Source organism: Hypomesus nipponensis, chromosome 15 (assembly GCF_054491055.1).
Source record: "Hypomesus nipponensis isolate SF chromosome 15, ASM5449105v1, whole genome shotgun sequence".
Taxonomy (NCBI): domain Eukaryota; kingdom Metazoa; phylum Chordata; class Actinopteri; order Osmeriformes; family Osmeridae; genus Hypomesus; species Hypomesus nipponensis.
The window spans coordinates 19308086-19321254 of record NC_140375.1 but is presented as its reverse complement, the minus strand read 5'-3'; the positions used below and the strand labels follow the sequence as shown (position 1 = coordinate 19321254).

At 51.0% G+C, this 13169-nt stretch overlaps 1 protein-coding gene across 5 annotated transcripts in view; it reads right to left on the bottom strand.

The window, feature by feature from the left end:
• slc36a4 (solute carrier family 36 member 4) overlaps nucleotides 1-13169 on the bottom strand; it is a 69599-nt gene that overhangs the window by 44649 nt on the left and 11781 nt on the right. For all 5 annotated transcript variants that reach the window (XM_084673823.1, XM_084673827.1, XM_084673825.1 and 2 more), the window contains 4 exons: nucleotides 9258-9542; nucleotides 8266-8364; nucleotides 1419-1588; nucleotides 852-1021 (listed from right to left, as the gene is read on the bottom strand). In XM_084673823.1, coding sequence (XP_084529949.1) covers nucleotides 852-1021; nucleotides 1419-1588; nucleotides 8266-8364; nucleotides 9258-9542 — 724 coding nt within the window. The remainder of the gene's footprint in view (nucleotides 1-851; nucleotides 1022-1418; nucleotides 1589-8265; nucleotides 8365-9257; nucleotides 9543-13169) is intronic.

The window sequence follows — 13169 nt, the reverse complement described above, 5'->3', positions numbered from 1 at the left end:
CTAGACTCTAGCTCATCTGCTTTTTATTAATGCTGATTTTCAAGGAAGGCAAAAACACCTAGACTGTAGGCATGTCAACTGGTTTAGCTTGCTAATGCAAAAGCATAGATAGAAGTTGTGATGATTTAGCCTAGTTTATTGGCAATGGGGCTAACGTGTTATTTCATTGTTCTGACTGTGTTTCATTCAAACAAATAACCCGTGTAGTCATGTAAATCTACAATTCACGATGCATGTTTGTCTAGATCTTTGTCAGGTTATTTTTCATTTAATTTTGCCACAATTTTGCACGTTTTTATTTCAAGTCTCCACCTTCGATGTTTTAGGGAGTGCTGTTGGCCGTGTTGCGTTTTTGCTCCGCAGCTACACTCATTGAAAACCAAAGTCAATGACCCCTTTAAACAAAGTGACATTTGAAACACGAGGGCAGCCAAAACCGGTTCCTGTAGGAAGGACTGGCCCTAAGGGCAGCTGATGACCCCAAGCCCTGATACAGAGCCAGGATATACGAGTTTGCTTGTGGAACGAGGAACTGGACGCGTGCTGCAAAACACAAGCAGAACAACTGCCCGGAAAGCTCCTCTAGCGCTCTGGCACCCTCACGTGAGCGGTAGAGGAGCTGCTAGTCTCCTTCAACACACTTCGGCAAACGCTGGAACATGTTGTTAGGGTGTAAAAAGTTTACGGTAATAAAGAGATACTACTCTAATAGAGAGAAAGCATGCACACACCCAAACCCTCCACCCTCCACCCCCCACCCTCCACCCCCCACCCCCCACCCTCCACCCCCCACCCCCCACCCTCCACCCCCCAGACCCAACATGTGAACAGAGCCAGGGAGAGGTGCTCACAGGTGATGCAGACCAGTAGGCCTCGAAGCAGCATCTCCCCGGGTGCTCTCCAGGCCTCAGGCAGGCGGGCGCGGGCCGAGGGGACCAGGATCTCTGCAGGGACGAAGAACTGGATGGAGAAGCTGATGAACACACCGAAAGAATACAGGATCTTCACCATCTGGTTGGCCCTGAGGAAGGACATATCAAACACAGTGGTCAATAGACCGGGTGGTTGTTAACCTGATACCTTAACCGTGTTCACCCACACGGAAAATCCAGCTTCCACTGACTGCTCTAAATCTAGACCCCCAGGCCCCAGCTCACCTGTCTAGACCCCCAGGCCCCAGCTCACCTGTCTAGACCCCCAGGCCCCAGCCCACCTGTCTAGACCCCCAGGCCCCAGCTCACCTGTCTAGACCCCCAGACCCCAGCTAACCTGTCTAGACCCCCAGGGCCCAGCCTACCTGTCTAGACCCCCAGGGCCCAGCCTACTTGTCTAGACCCCCAGGGCCCAGCCTACTTGTCTAGACCCCCAGGCCCCAAGCTCACCCGTCTAGATGTACAGCCCCCCAGGCCCCAGCTCACCAGGAGTTATGAGGAAGGTTCAGGGTTATGCTCCCTTTGATCTCGTCGCCAAAATGGAGGTACCCCAGCGTTGCCAGGACAACGTAGAGGACGGTCACCACCCCCATCCCAATATTGAGGGCTATGGGGAACCTCTTTGGATCCTTCATCTGGTTCTCCAGGGGTAGAACCTGACACACACGGAAACACAAACATCTGAAGGAATGTGTTTGCAAAGAGATCCTTATGCAAGCCTAGAGAGACAGTGGTACAATGCAGCCCCAACAGACACCAACACAATTATTTGATCCTTCTCTCTCCCATTCTCCCTCTCTGTCTCTCTCTCGTTCTCCCTCTCTGTCTCTCTCCCCTCCTTTTACCAAGAAAAATTTGTCTTTCTCATTGTGTAAAAAAATAAATAAAAATTAGAAGAGGCTTGATTCCATTTACCAGAATCAGCAGCACGTTCAAACATCAGATTTTCCTTCGTGTTTTTTCCTTTGTCACTCCCTCCTTGCCCCCTGCCCCCCCTCCCCGTGTCTCTCTCCCCGTGTCTCTCTCCCAGAGTCTCTCTCCCAGAGTCTCTCTCCCCGTGTCTCTCTCCCAGAGTCTCTCTCCCCGTGTCTCTCTCCCCTGTCTCTCTCCCAGAGTCTCTCCCAGAGTCTCTCTCCCAGAGTCTCTCTCCCAGAGTCTCTCTCCCCGTGTCTCTCTCCCAGAGTCTCTCTCCCAGAGTCTCTCTCCCCGTGTCTCTCTCCCAGAGTCTCTCTCCCCGTGTCTCTCTCCCCTGTCTCTCTCCCCGTGTCTCTCTCCCAGAGTCTCTCTCCCAGAGTCTCTCTTCCCGTGTCTCTCTCCCAGAGTCTCTCTCCCAGAGTCTCTCTCCCAGAGTCTCTCTCCCTGTGTCTCTCTCCCAGAGTCTCTCTCCCAGAGTCTCTCTCCCAGAGTCTCTCTCCCTGTGTCTCTCTCCCAGAGTCTCTCTCCCCATGTCTCTCTCCCAGAGTCTCTCTCCCTGTGTCTCTCTCCCTGTGTCTCTCTCCCAGAGTCTCTCTCCCAGAGTCTGAAGAGGGAAAGTTACCCGGTTGTGACGTCAGCCATGTACACTCCAGCCCAGTCTTGACAACCTGAACACCTGGATCAGCGACCACAACATGGCTTTAAACCAGAAGAAATGCAATGTACTCTGTGTCAGCTTTGCTAAAGTCCCTCCCCTTCGGAACCACTAACCATCAGTGGACAAGCCCTGGAAATGGTGGTATGCATCAGAGTTCTCGGCATGACCATGCAAAGCTATTTGAAATGGGACCAGTAAGTGGACAACATGGTGACATTTTTGAATAGAAGATTTTACATGTTACGTAGGCTGAAGAGATTCAGTGTGTCAATCTCAGACCTACTGACCGTCTACTACACCATGTACGCGCGCCCCATACTGGAATACGCCGTCCCTGTATGGAATCCAGCACTGACTTGTAAGCAATCAAAGACTCTAGAACAGATTCAAGTAATTTTAGCTTATGTTCACACTGCCCATTTAGATGTTACAAATAAAGTAAACATGTTATTGTATATTTTTACTGTTATAGTTCCGTTGCTGTATATTTTTATTGTTATAGTTTACTAGTTGGAGACAACTCTGCTCCAGTAATGAACCTCTGGTCTATGCTCCAGTAATGAACCTCTGGTCTCTGCTCCAGTAATGAACCTCTGGTCTCTGCTCCAGTAATGAACCTCTGGTCTCTGTTCCAGTAATGAACCTCTGGTCTCTGCTCCAGTAATGAACCTCTGGTCTCTGCTCCAGTAATGAACCTCTGGTCTATGCTCCAGTAATGAACCTCTGGTCTCTGCTCCAGTAATGAACCTCTGGTCTCTGCTCCAGTAATGAACCTCTGGTCTCTGTTCCAGTAATGAACCTCTGGTCTCTGCTCCAGTAATGAACCTCTGGTCTCTGCTCCAGTAATGAACCTCTGGTCTCTGCTCCAGTAATGAACCTCTGGTCTCTGCTCCAGTAATGAACCTCTGGTCTCTGTTCCAGTAATGAACCTCTGGTCTCTGCTCCAGTAATGAACCTCTGGTCTCTGTTCCAGTAATGAACCTCTGGTCTCTGCTCCAGTAATGAACCTCTGGTCTCTGTTCCAGTAATGAACCTCTGGTCTCTGTGCCAGTAATGAACCTCTGGTCTCTGTTCCAGTAATGAACCACTGATCCAGTAATGGACTTTTGCTCTCTGCTCTACAGACAGGCAGAGACTGTTCACATGGACAGGAACATGCAAGAGCCAACAGAGAGTGCGTGTGCAGACAGTCTTCTGTTTCATCCAGTGTGTTCCTGCCTCCTGCCTCACTTCCTCTGCACATTTCAACGTGCCCCTGTAGTTTTCATCGTATTCAGCAGGTCATAGTGGTCAGAGTGCCTTCCGCGCCGGCACACGGCACAAACTAAAAGAAATGATGGCCCTCAAAAATCGATCGAGTGAAAGGTAGACAAAGAAGAAATAAAAATGATTTTGACATGGTCCCTTTTTCCACTCCAACAGCAGTTTTTGCCATTGAAAGTGTTGTACAGTCAGAGGTCAGTTTGGTAAAAGCTAATATATATATATATATAATTATTTTTTTTTTAAACAACAGAGTACTTCAACCTAAAATGCAGAAAGATTAAACTTTAGATCAGAATCTAAATTATTCTGTCCTGTTACAAACCAATTTTTGCTGCAGGCGTGTGTTGGTTAGGCGTGTGTTGGTTAGGCGTGTGTTGGTTAGGCGTGTGTTGGTTAGGCGTGTGTTGGTTAGGCGTGTGTTGGTTAGGCGTGTGTTGGTTAGGCGTGTGTTGGTTAGGCGTGTGTTGGTTAGGCGTGTGTTGGTTAGGCGTGTGTTGGTTAGGCGTGTGTTGGTTAGGCGTGTGTTGGTTAGGCGTGTGTTGGTTAGGCGTGTGTTGGTTAGGCGTGTGTTGGTGAGGCCTTAACTGAAAAGGGCTGCAGGAAACCCTAAGTTACTAACCCTAACCATAAGGATTCCAGTGAAGCATCATTGCAGATAGACCTCAATAAATAACCCATCTGAAAACAAGGGGTTTCATCTCCACACTCCTTTAAAGAGCTGTGGTTTATCAGACGAGCCCTTTAATGAAGACCTGCCAAACTAGCAAAGATTCACCTTCTCACTCCTGAAGAACTACCATCTTCTGGAAGAGTTGACGTGGAATACATCTGCACCTACTGATCTGAACTGAGACTTCCTGTAAACTGACCCTGTATATTAGCAGCCAAAGCCTTACAGTTCAGATGCAGGCGAAGGAGAGTAGAGAGATCAAAGTCATGGAGATCTGGGCCGAGTTTCCTCCCTGCACCTGCTGCACACAGCAGCATCTCTCTCCAGATGAGCCCACGAGACTGGCCCAGCTGGAGTACTGCTCTTTAAAAGATGAGGACAGTTCTTTTGAAGTGATGCTGCCTTTTAGCCTTACAAAGACCTGCTCTCCTCCCTTCCCCTCTCGTTTCTGCCCCCCCCCCCCTTCTCTCCACTCGTCTCTTTGTTTACTTCCCAATTCTCTCTCCTTTATTATATGCTAATATACTCTCCAATATTTAAGTTCTCTCTCTCACACTGTTTCTCTCCATCCCCTTCCCCATCTCTTTCTCTCCATCCCCTTCACTGCTTCCCAGAGCAGCAAACTCAAACAAATCTGGCATGAAAGCCTTCGACCTGGGGCCTGATGTTACCAACCAACCCCTCCAGAAGAGAGGAGACACCTCTCCTATTCAAAGGCTTGGCACACAATCTGGTTCTTCAACCAGAGCCCTGAAATATTGAGGCTCATTACCTGCATCTGGCTGAGATACGGAGAGGTGTTGGGGCTGGTGTAATTGTTTTGCACGGAGCCATGCCCTGCAGCCCACACACACCAGCAACACCTGGTGCAGTTATGTCTGGCTCCTGGCAGGCTTGGCTGTACCTCCCTGAGGGGGGGGGCTGTACCTCCCTGAGGGGGGGGGCTGTACCTCCCTGAGGGGGGGGGGCTGTACCTTCCTGAGGGGGGGGGGCTGTACCTCCCTGAGGGGGGGGGGGCTGTACCTCCCTGAGGGGGGGGGGGCTGTACCTTCCTGAGGGGGGGGGGGGGGGGCTGTACCTCCCTGAGGGGGGGGGGGGCTGTACCTTCCTGAGGGGGGGGGCTGCTGTACCTCCCTGAGGGGGGGGGGGCTGTACCTCCCTGAGGGGGGGGGGGCTGTACCTTCCTGAGGGGGGGGGGGGGGGGCTGTACCCCCTGAGGGGGGGGGGGGGGCTGTACCCCCTGAGGGGGGGGGGGCTGTACCTCCCTGAGGGGGGGGGGGCTGTATCTCCCTGAGGGGGGGGGGGGGGCTGTACCTCCCTGAGGGGGGGGGGGGTGTACCCCCTGAGGGGGGGGGGGGGGGTGTACCCCCTGAGGGGGGGTGGGGGGCTTCATGGGTTAAGTTCCATGGCCCAGCTCCATAACTCAGGGGTGGACAATTAATTAATTAAAAAAAGGTGCCACATGAGAAACCTGAAATGTGTTGGAGGGCCGTTATCAACACTAACTTGAACTTAATTCTGCTCACTATTCATTTTCCCCAATTGTTAAAAGCAGTAAAGTGTATATTTTGATTAGCTGCTACTGGTTGTCAGAAGAATAAGAATATTCTGTAAATATTTCTCATATTTTAACACAGCGACCTGTTCTCCAAAACTAAGAACACAGCTTCGACTTTGACCTCAGTAAACAGATACTTAGAAGTCCATGTCTTGTTAAAAACTCTACATTCTGTATCACCCTTTTTTTTTTTCATTTTCGAGGGCTAACCAACAGCTAACTCTCCTGTCAGTGAGGTTGCGCAAGCGCACATATGTAAATCGCCTGATCACTAGTCTTTCAGGACTACATATTTACTACCGCTCAACACATTTATTTAAATTTTTTTGATTTACCTCAGGCGGGCCGGATTGGGACAGCCTGTGGGCTGGATTGGGACAGCCTGTGGGCTGGATTGGGACAGCCAGTGGGCCGGATTGGGACAGCCTGTGGGCCGGTTGTGGCCCGCGGGCCGTACAATGCCCAGGTCTGCCATAACTGATTCTCTGGTGCTCAGGTCGTTATTTCAATCACGCAGCACGGTGCGTGAGGCAGTGTAAGCCTACAGGAATATCTGGCCCACAGCCAATCAGAGACAAAGACCCGCCCCATCTCTGTCTCTTCATGTTCCAACTAAGGGGGGCTGTCGCTGTCTTGGTGTGTGGGGCTGCATCAAATACCCTCTTAGCTTTGTTAAATTGCTGCACTAATCCACACCTGACCGGTGCGGATCTCATTCTATTACGACTGTAACTGTTAGCTGCTCCTGGCATTCTCTAATCCCTGATTTTTGGTGTTTCAAAACCCATTGACATTGTATGACTATGTTTAGCTTGTGTTATGCTCCTCTCTCTTGCCAACCGTCTCTGGAGGAGAGGATCCCTCTCTGAATTGCTCCTCCCAAGGTTTCTTCAATTTTTTCTCCCGTTAGGAGTTTTTCTGGGAGTTTTTCCTTGTCTTCCTTGAGGGTTTAGGTTGGTTGAGGGGCAGTTCTATGGGCGTATGTGAAGCCCTCTGTGACATGCTTGCGTGTAAAAAGGGCTATACAAATACATTTGATTTGATTTCATTTGATTTGTCTCTGATTAGTTTAGACAATATGACGATATGATCCAACCATGAGTGTGAGTTCCTTCAAAGAAACAAACGTTTTGTTCCTGGAGACGCAGCGGATGCAAGGAGGTTAGGTGCACCGGTGCGACCTTGGAACATTTTTTGTCACATTTCGTTCATTTGTTTGCACTCTAGAGCCCTGCATCGTGCAGTCGCGACTCCGTCACTTGCTGTCCATGTGAAATCATGGTATGCTTCACTTCATCACAGGGTTGATCCGTGTATTGACAACAGCCTGTCACTCGCGCACTGTGCATAAATTATTTTTCAAGTTCGCACATACATATTTTTAGGCACAAATGCTCGCACTGTAGAGCACTGCACTTGACTTGGGTCATCACACCCTGGTACCCCCTCAGACATGACCTGGGTCATCACACCCTGGTACCCCCTCAGACATGACCTGGGTCATCACACCCTGGTACCCCCTCAGACATCACCTGGGTCATCACACCCTGTTACCCCCTCATACACGACCTGGGTCATCACACCCTGGTACCCCCTCATACACGACCTGGGTCATCACACCCTGGTACCCCCTCATACATGACCTGGGTCATCACACCCTGGTACCCCCTCATACATGACCTGGGTCATCACACCCTGGTACCCCCTCAGACATCACCTGGGTCATCACACCCTGGTACCCCCTCATACATGACCTGGGTCATCACACCCTGGTACCCCCTCATACATGACCTGGGTCATCACACCCTGGTACCCCCTCAGACATGACCTGGGTCATCACACCCTGTTACCCCCTCATACATGACCTGGGTCATCACACCCTGTTATCCCCTCATACATGACCTGGGTCATCACACCCTGGTACCCCCTCAGACATGACCTGGGTCATCACACCCTGGTACCCCCTCAGACATGACCTGGGTCATCACACCCTGGTACCCCCTCATACATGACCTGGGTCATCACACCCTGGTACCCAGTCATACATCACTTGGGCCAGAGCTGACACACAGAGTACAAACAGACAGCTTTATCTACAGGATAGCTTATGCCTTCTGGAAATCCTGATCACATTTTTAATTATCTTGCTCTCTCAGTTCCACCCTCTCACCAGAGGTTAGGACATTCCAGGGAGAGAACACCCTTCATATATTTCATCCTCCTACATGCTAACATTAGCCAGTGTCCTCCTATGGGGTATACTCACCACTCCAATCCCCTCAAACGCAAAGATGGCTGTCCCAAAGAAGAAAGGAAACTTGCCCACAGGGGAGGTGAGGGGAATTTGCTGAACCATGTTGAAATCCTGAGAGACAGAGACAGAGAAAACAGACAGTGTGATTTGGAGACTGAAGAACATAGAAACACAGTCTCCACTTCAAACCTCACACAGCTGCATAAACACCATGACAGAAACACACAGCTGCATTAACACCATCACAGAAACACACAGCTGCATAAACACCATGACAGAAACACACAGCTGCATAAACACCATGACAGAAACACACAGCTGCATAAACACCATCACAGAAACACACAGCTGCATAAACACCATCACAGAAACACACAGCTGCATAAACACCATCACAGAAACACACAGCTGCATTAACACCATCACAGAAACACACAGCTACCACTTCCACAACTATCTCCTCTGTGGGACCTGCCCTAAGAGCAGAGACGATCCCTCACTGAGATGCTAATCTACTGAGGACCAGCGCACATGTCAAGATCCATTAGCCTGCCTGCCAGTCTGCTCCACATAGTAATTGTACTCTTGAAGTGACCTTGGGAGCTATCCAGACTTACAACCTATTAAAAGTTGGCCTTCCTCCTCGTTGACGAAGAAAAACAAGCAGGCACACTCACACACAAGCACACACGTGCGCATGCACACACACTTGGTACAACACAGTACCATTTCTAGGTAAACTGCACTGTGAAAAGAACAATTTCTGCCTATAGTTCTTGCAAATGTAAATTAAGTTAACGGGCGATTTTCATTGTTTGTATTCTTCACCTGCTAGCTAATTTGCATGTCTGTTGATTCGATGGTGATTATTTTTCATACATAAAACATTTGTTGGGGGGGGGGGGTTCGGACAGACCTACCCCCACTGAAAAAAAAACTCCTAGCGGAAACACTGTGGTCCCAGAGGGACAATACTGGCCAGGCCTGGTGACCGGGCTCCATACCGTCATGATGTTCTGGAAGATGATGACCACGCTGACCGCCATGCAGATGTTGGCCAGGAAGGAGAGCACGGCCATGTTTTTCAGGTTCTTCAGGAACACCAGGAGGATGAGGAAGGGGAGGATGAAGAGCATGTAGAGCCGCAGGTCCAGGTCCCAAGACACACCCGTTACCGTGGCAGCAGGGGGCCCCAACACCGGGATTGCCGTGGCGCTAGACGACACGTTGGCCAACGGTAGAAGGAAGTCGTCTTCCTGGCTGAAATTTCCGTGGTTGCCCTCCACCACCTACGCGCACGCACACACACACACACACACACACACACACACACACACACACACATGATTAATGGTCCTCTCTTAATGAAGACTCCTTCTGCCCTTCACCCATCAACCTTCAAGAAAGGCAGCTTCCAGCATGCAGATGGATGGCCTCAGTCACTCGGTAGACATGCTGTTAACCCCAACTAGAGAGGATGGGTGGAGGAGGGGGGGTAGGGAGGGTCTGTTGGAGGAGGGGGGGGTAGGGAGGGGCTGGTGGAGGAGGGGGGGAGTAGGGAGGGGCTGGTGGAGGAGGGGGGGTAGGGAGGGGCTGGTGGAGGAGGGGGGGAGTAGGGAGGGGCTGGTGGAGGAGGGGGGGGAGTAGGGAGGGGCTGGTGGAGGAGGGGGGGAGTAGGGAGGGGCTGGTGGAGGAGGGGGGGGTAGGGAGGGGCTGGTGGAGGAGGGGGGGGGAGTAGGGAGGGGCTGGTGGAGGAGGGGGGGGTAGGGAGGGGCTGGTGGAGGAGGGGGGGGTAGGGAGGGGCTGGTGGAGGAGGGGGGGGGAGTAGGGAGGGGCTGGTGGAGGAGGGGGGGGTAGGGAGGGGCTGGTGGAGGAGGGGGGGAGTAGGGAGGGGCTGGTGGAGGAGGGGGGGAGTAGGGAGGGGCTGGTGGAGGAGGGGGGGGTAGGGAGGGGCTGGTGGAGGAGGGGGGGAGTAGGGAGGGGCTGGTGGAGGAGGGGGGGGAGTAGGGAGGGGCTGGTGGAGGAGGGGGGGAGTAGGGAGGGGCTGGTGGAGGAGGGGGGGGAGTAGGGAGGGGCTGGGGGCTGGTGGAGGAGGGGGGAGATGTGGTTCTTGTGCATGCTAACACTGGGGACAGGGCTGAGAGGAGCAGTGTTGTCTGAAGACAGGAGCCCTGACAGAGAGGAAAGGAGGGAGAGGAGGCCTTGCATGTCAAACCACCAAAATACCAATGGTTTCAACTGGCCTCCCAGGCAAAGTCTAACTTTAAAGAAATAGGTACAGTTAATTCTGAATCCTCTACTTTCAGCCTGTTTAATGCAGACATTTCCTTCTCAGTCCACAACACTAAGATGTGTATGCTGTAATGCTGCTCTGAATATGCATACTTGCTGTTAATTGCAGCACTGAGCTGATCCAGGATCTGCAGGCAGCCACAGAGGGCTTTCTGGCAGCTTATCATTAACACACAGCTGGAACTGGATTTGCCTCTTGCTTGTCAATAAGTCTGAAGTTTCCCATCAGAGGGAAACATAACTACTCTTCCAAGAGAAAATCATGATCAGGAACATTTTGTGGCTCCAGGAATATTCAACACCACGTCAGGGAGGGAGGGACTGGCTAACTTATAGTCTGAACATGGGGAGGAGGAAGAGGAGGGAGAGGGAGGAGATGGGAGGAGGGGGAGGGGTCTCAAAATAATCATCTCTCCAGATCCCACAGCTCATGTATGGCCTCTCATAGCTACACTTCTCGGCTCTGGGTGAAAGGATGGGGGAGATCTAACAGGCACCACATTACTGTTGGCAATTATGAGAATATGGTGGAGTGGGAGCTCCAGAATCCCAGCAGGTAGCAGGACTGTCCTGATAGCAGCTTCAGTGCAGGACTGTCCTGATAGCAGCTTCTGTGCTTCAGTCTCCATCACAGGAACACCAGAATGCTGAGCTTCAAGCACACACACACGACTAACAGCAGTAAGAATTGCATGAAAAGGTCAATATTGAATAAGGGAGATAGGATGATTAAGTGTGAGCATGAATACTAATATACATTTATGAGCAACAAAACGGCTTAGTACTGACAAGGACTGCACTCATTAAAACCTTGGAATGGATATTAACCACTACGCAACCAAACGTGCAGATCATTAAAGCCAACTGTATCGGATTCCCCCTGTTGACTGGGTCTAATCCTGATGAATAACAAGACAAGCAGCATCTTATTGGCTTGTTTGTATTCCAGAAGCTCTGGTGGTTTGTCCCGTCCAATCCTGTTTATTTATCAGATAAGAAGCTTTACTCAGCTTTGGTGCAAATAAACTCATTTGGCAAATACTGGATGGGTTTGAACAATTATTAAATAAAGTACTTTCAGTAACAATAGCTTATGTCAATGCTGAGTGCAGGTAGAGGGGTACAGGTAGAGGATAGTGGGTACAGGTAGAGGATAGTGGGTACAGGTAGAGGATAGTGGGTACAGGTAGAGGATAGTGGGTACAGGTAGAGGGGTACAGGTAGAGGATAGTGGGTACAGGTAGAGGGGTACAGGTAGAGGATAGTGGGTACAGGTAGAGGGGTACAGGTAGAGGATAGTGGGTACAGGTAGAGGATAGTGGGTACAGGTAGAGGATAGTGGGTACAGGTAGAGGATAGTGGGTACAGGTAGAGGATAGTGGGTACAGGTAGAGGATAGTGGGTACAGGTAGAGGATAGTGGGTAAAGGTAGAGGATAGTGGGTACAGGTAGAGGATAGTGGGTACAGGTAGAGGATAGTGGGTACAGGTAGAGGATAGTGGGTACAGGTAGAGGATAGTGGGTACAGGTAGAGGGGTACAGGTAGAGGATAGTGGGTACAGGTAGAGGGGTACAGGTAGAGGATAGTGGGTACAGGTAGAGGGGTACAGGTAGAGGATAGTGGGTACAGGTAGAGGATAGTGGGTACAGGTAGAGGGGTACAGGTAGAGGATAGTGGGTACAGGTAGAGGATAGTGGGTACAGGTAGAGGATAGTGGGTACAGGTAGAGGATAGTGGGTACAGGTAGAGGATAGTGGGTACAGGTAGAGGATAGTGGGTACAGGTAGAGGATAGTGGGTACAGGTAGAGGGGTACAGGTAGAGGATAGTGGGTACAGGTAGAGGGGTACAGGTAGAGGATAGTGGGTACAGGTAGAGGATAGTGGGTACAGGTAGAGGATAGTGGGGACAGGTAGAGGGGTACAGGTAGAGGATAGTGGGTACAGGTAGAGGGGTACAGGTAGAGGATAGTGGGTACAGGTAGAGGATAGTGGGTACAGGTAGAGGATAGTGGGTACAGGTAGAGGATAGTGGGTACAGGGAAAGGATAGTGGGTACAGGTAGAGGGGTACAGGTAGAGGATAGTGGGTACAGGTAGAGGGGTACAGGTAGAGGATAGTGGGTACAGGTAGAGGATAGTGGGTACAGGTAGAGGATAGTGGGGACAGGTAGAGGATAGTGGGTACAGGTAGAGGGGTACAGGTAGAGGATAGTGGGTACAGGTAGAGGATAGTGGGTACAGGTAGAGGATAGTGGGTACAGGTAGAGGATATTGGGGACAGGTAGAGGATAGTGGGTACAGGTAGAGGATAGTGGGTACAGGTAGAGGATAGTGGGTACAGGTAGAGGGGTACAGGTAGAGGATAGTGGGTACAGGTAGAGGATAGTGGGTACAGGTAGAGGATAGTGGGTACAGGTAGAGGATAGTGGGTACAGGTAGAGGATAGTGGGTACAGGTAGAGGATATTGGGGACAGGTAGAGGATAGTGGGTACAGGTAGAGGATAGTGGGTACAGGTAGAGGATAGTGGGTACAGGTAGAGGATAGTGGGTACAGGTAGAGGCTGGTGGGTACAGGTAGAGGATAGTGGGTACAGGTAGAGGATAGTGGGTACAGGTAGAGGG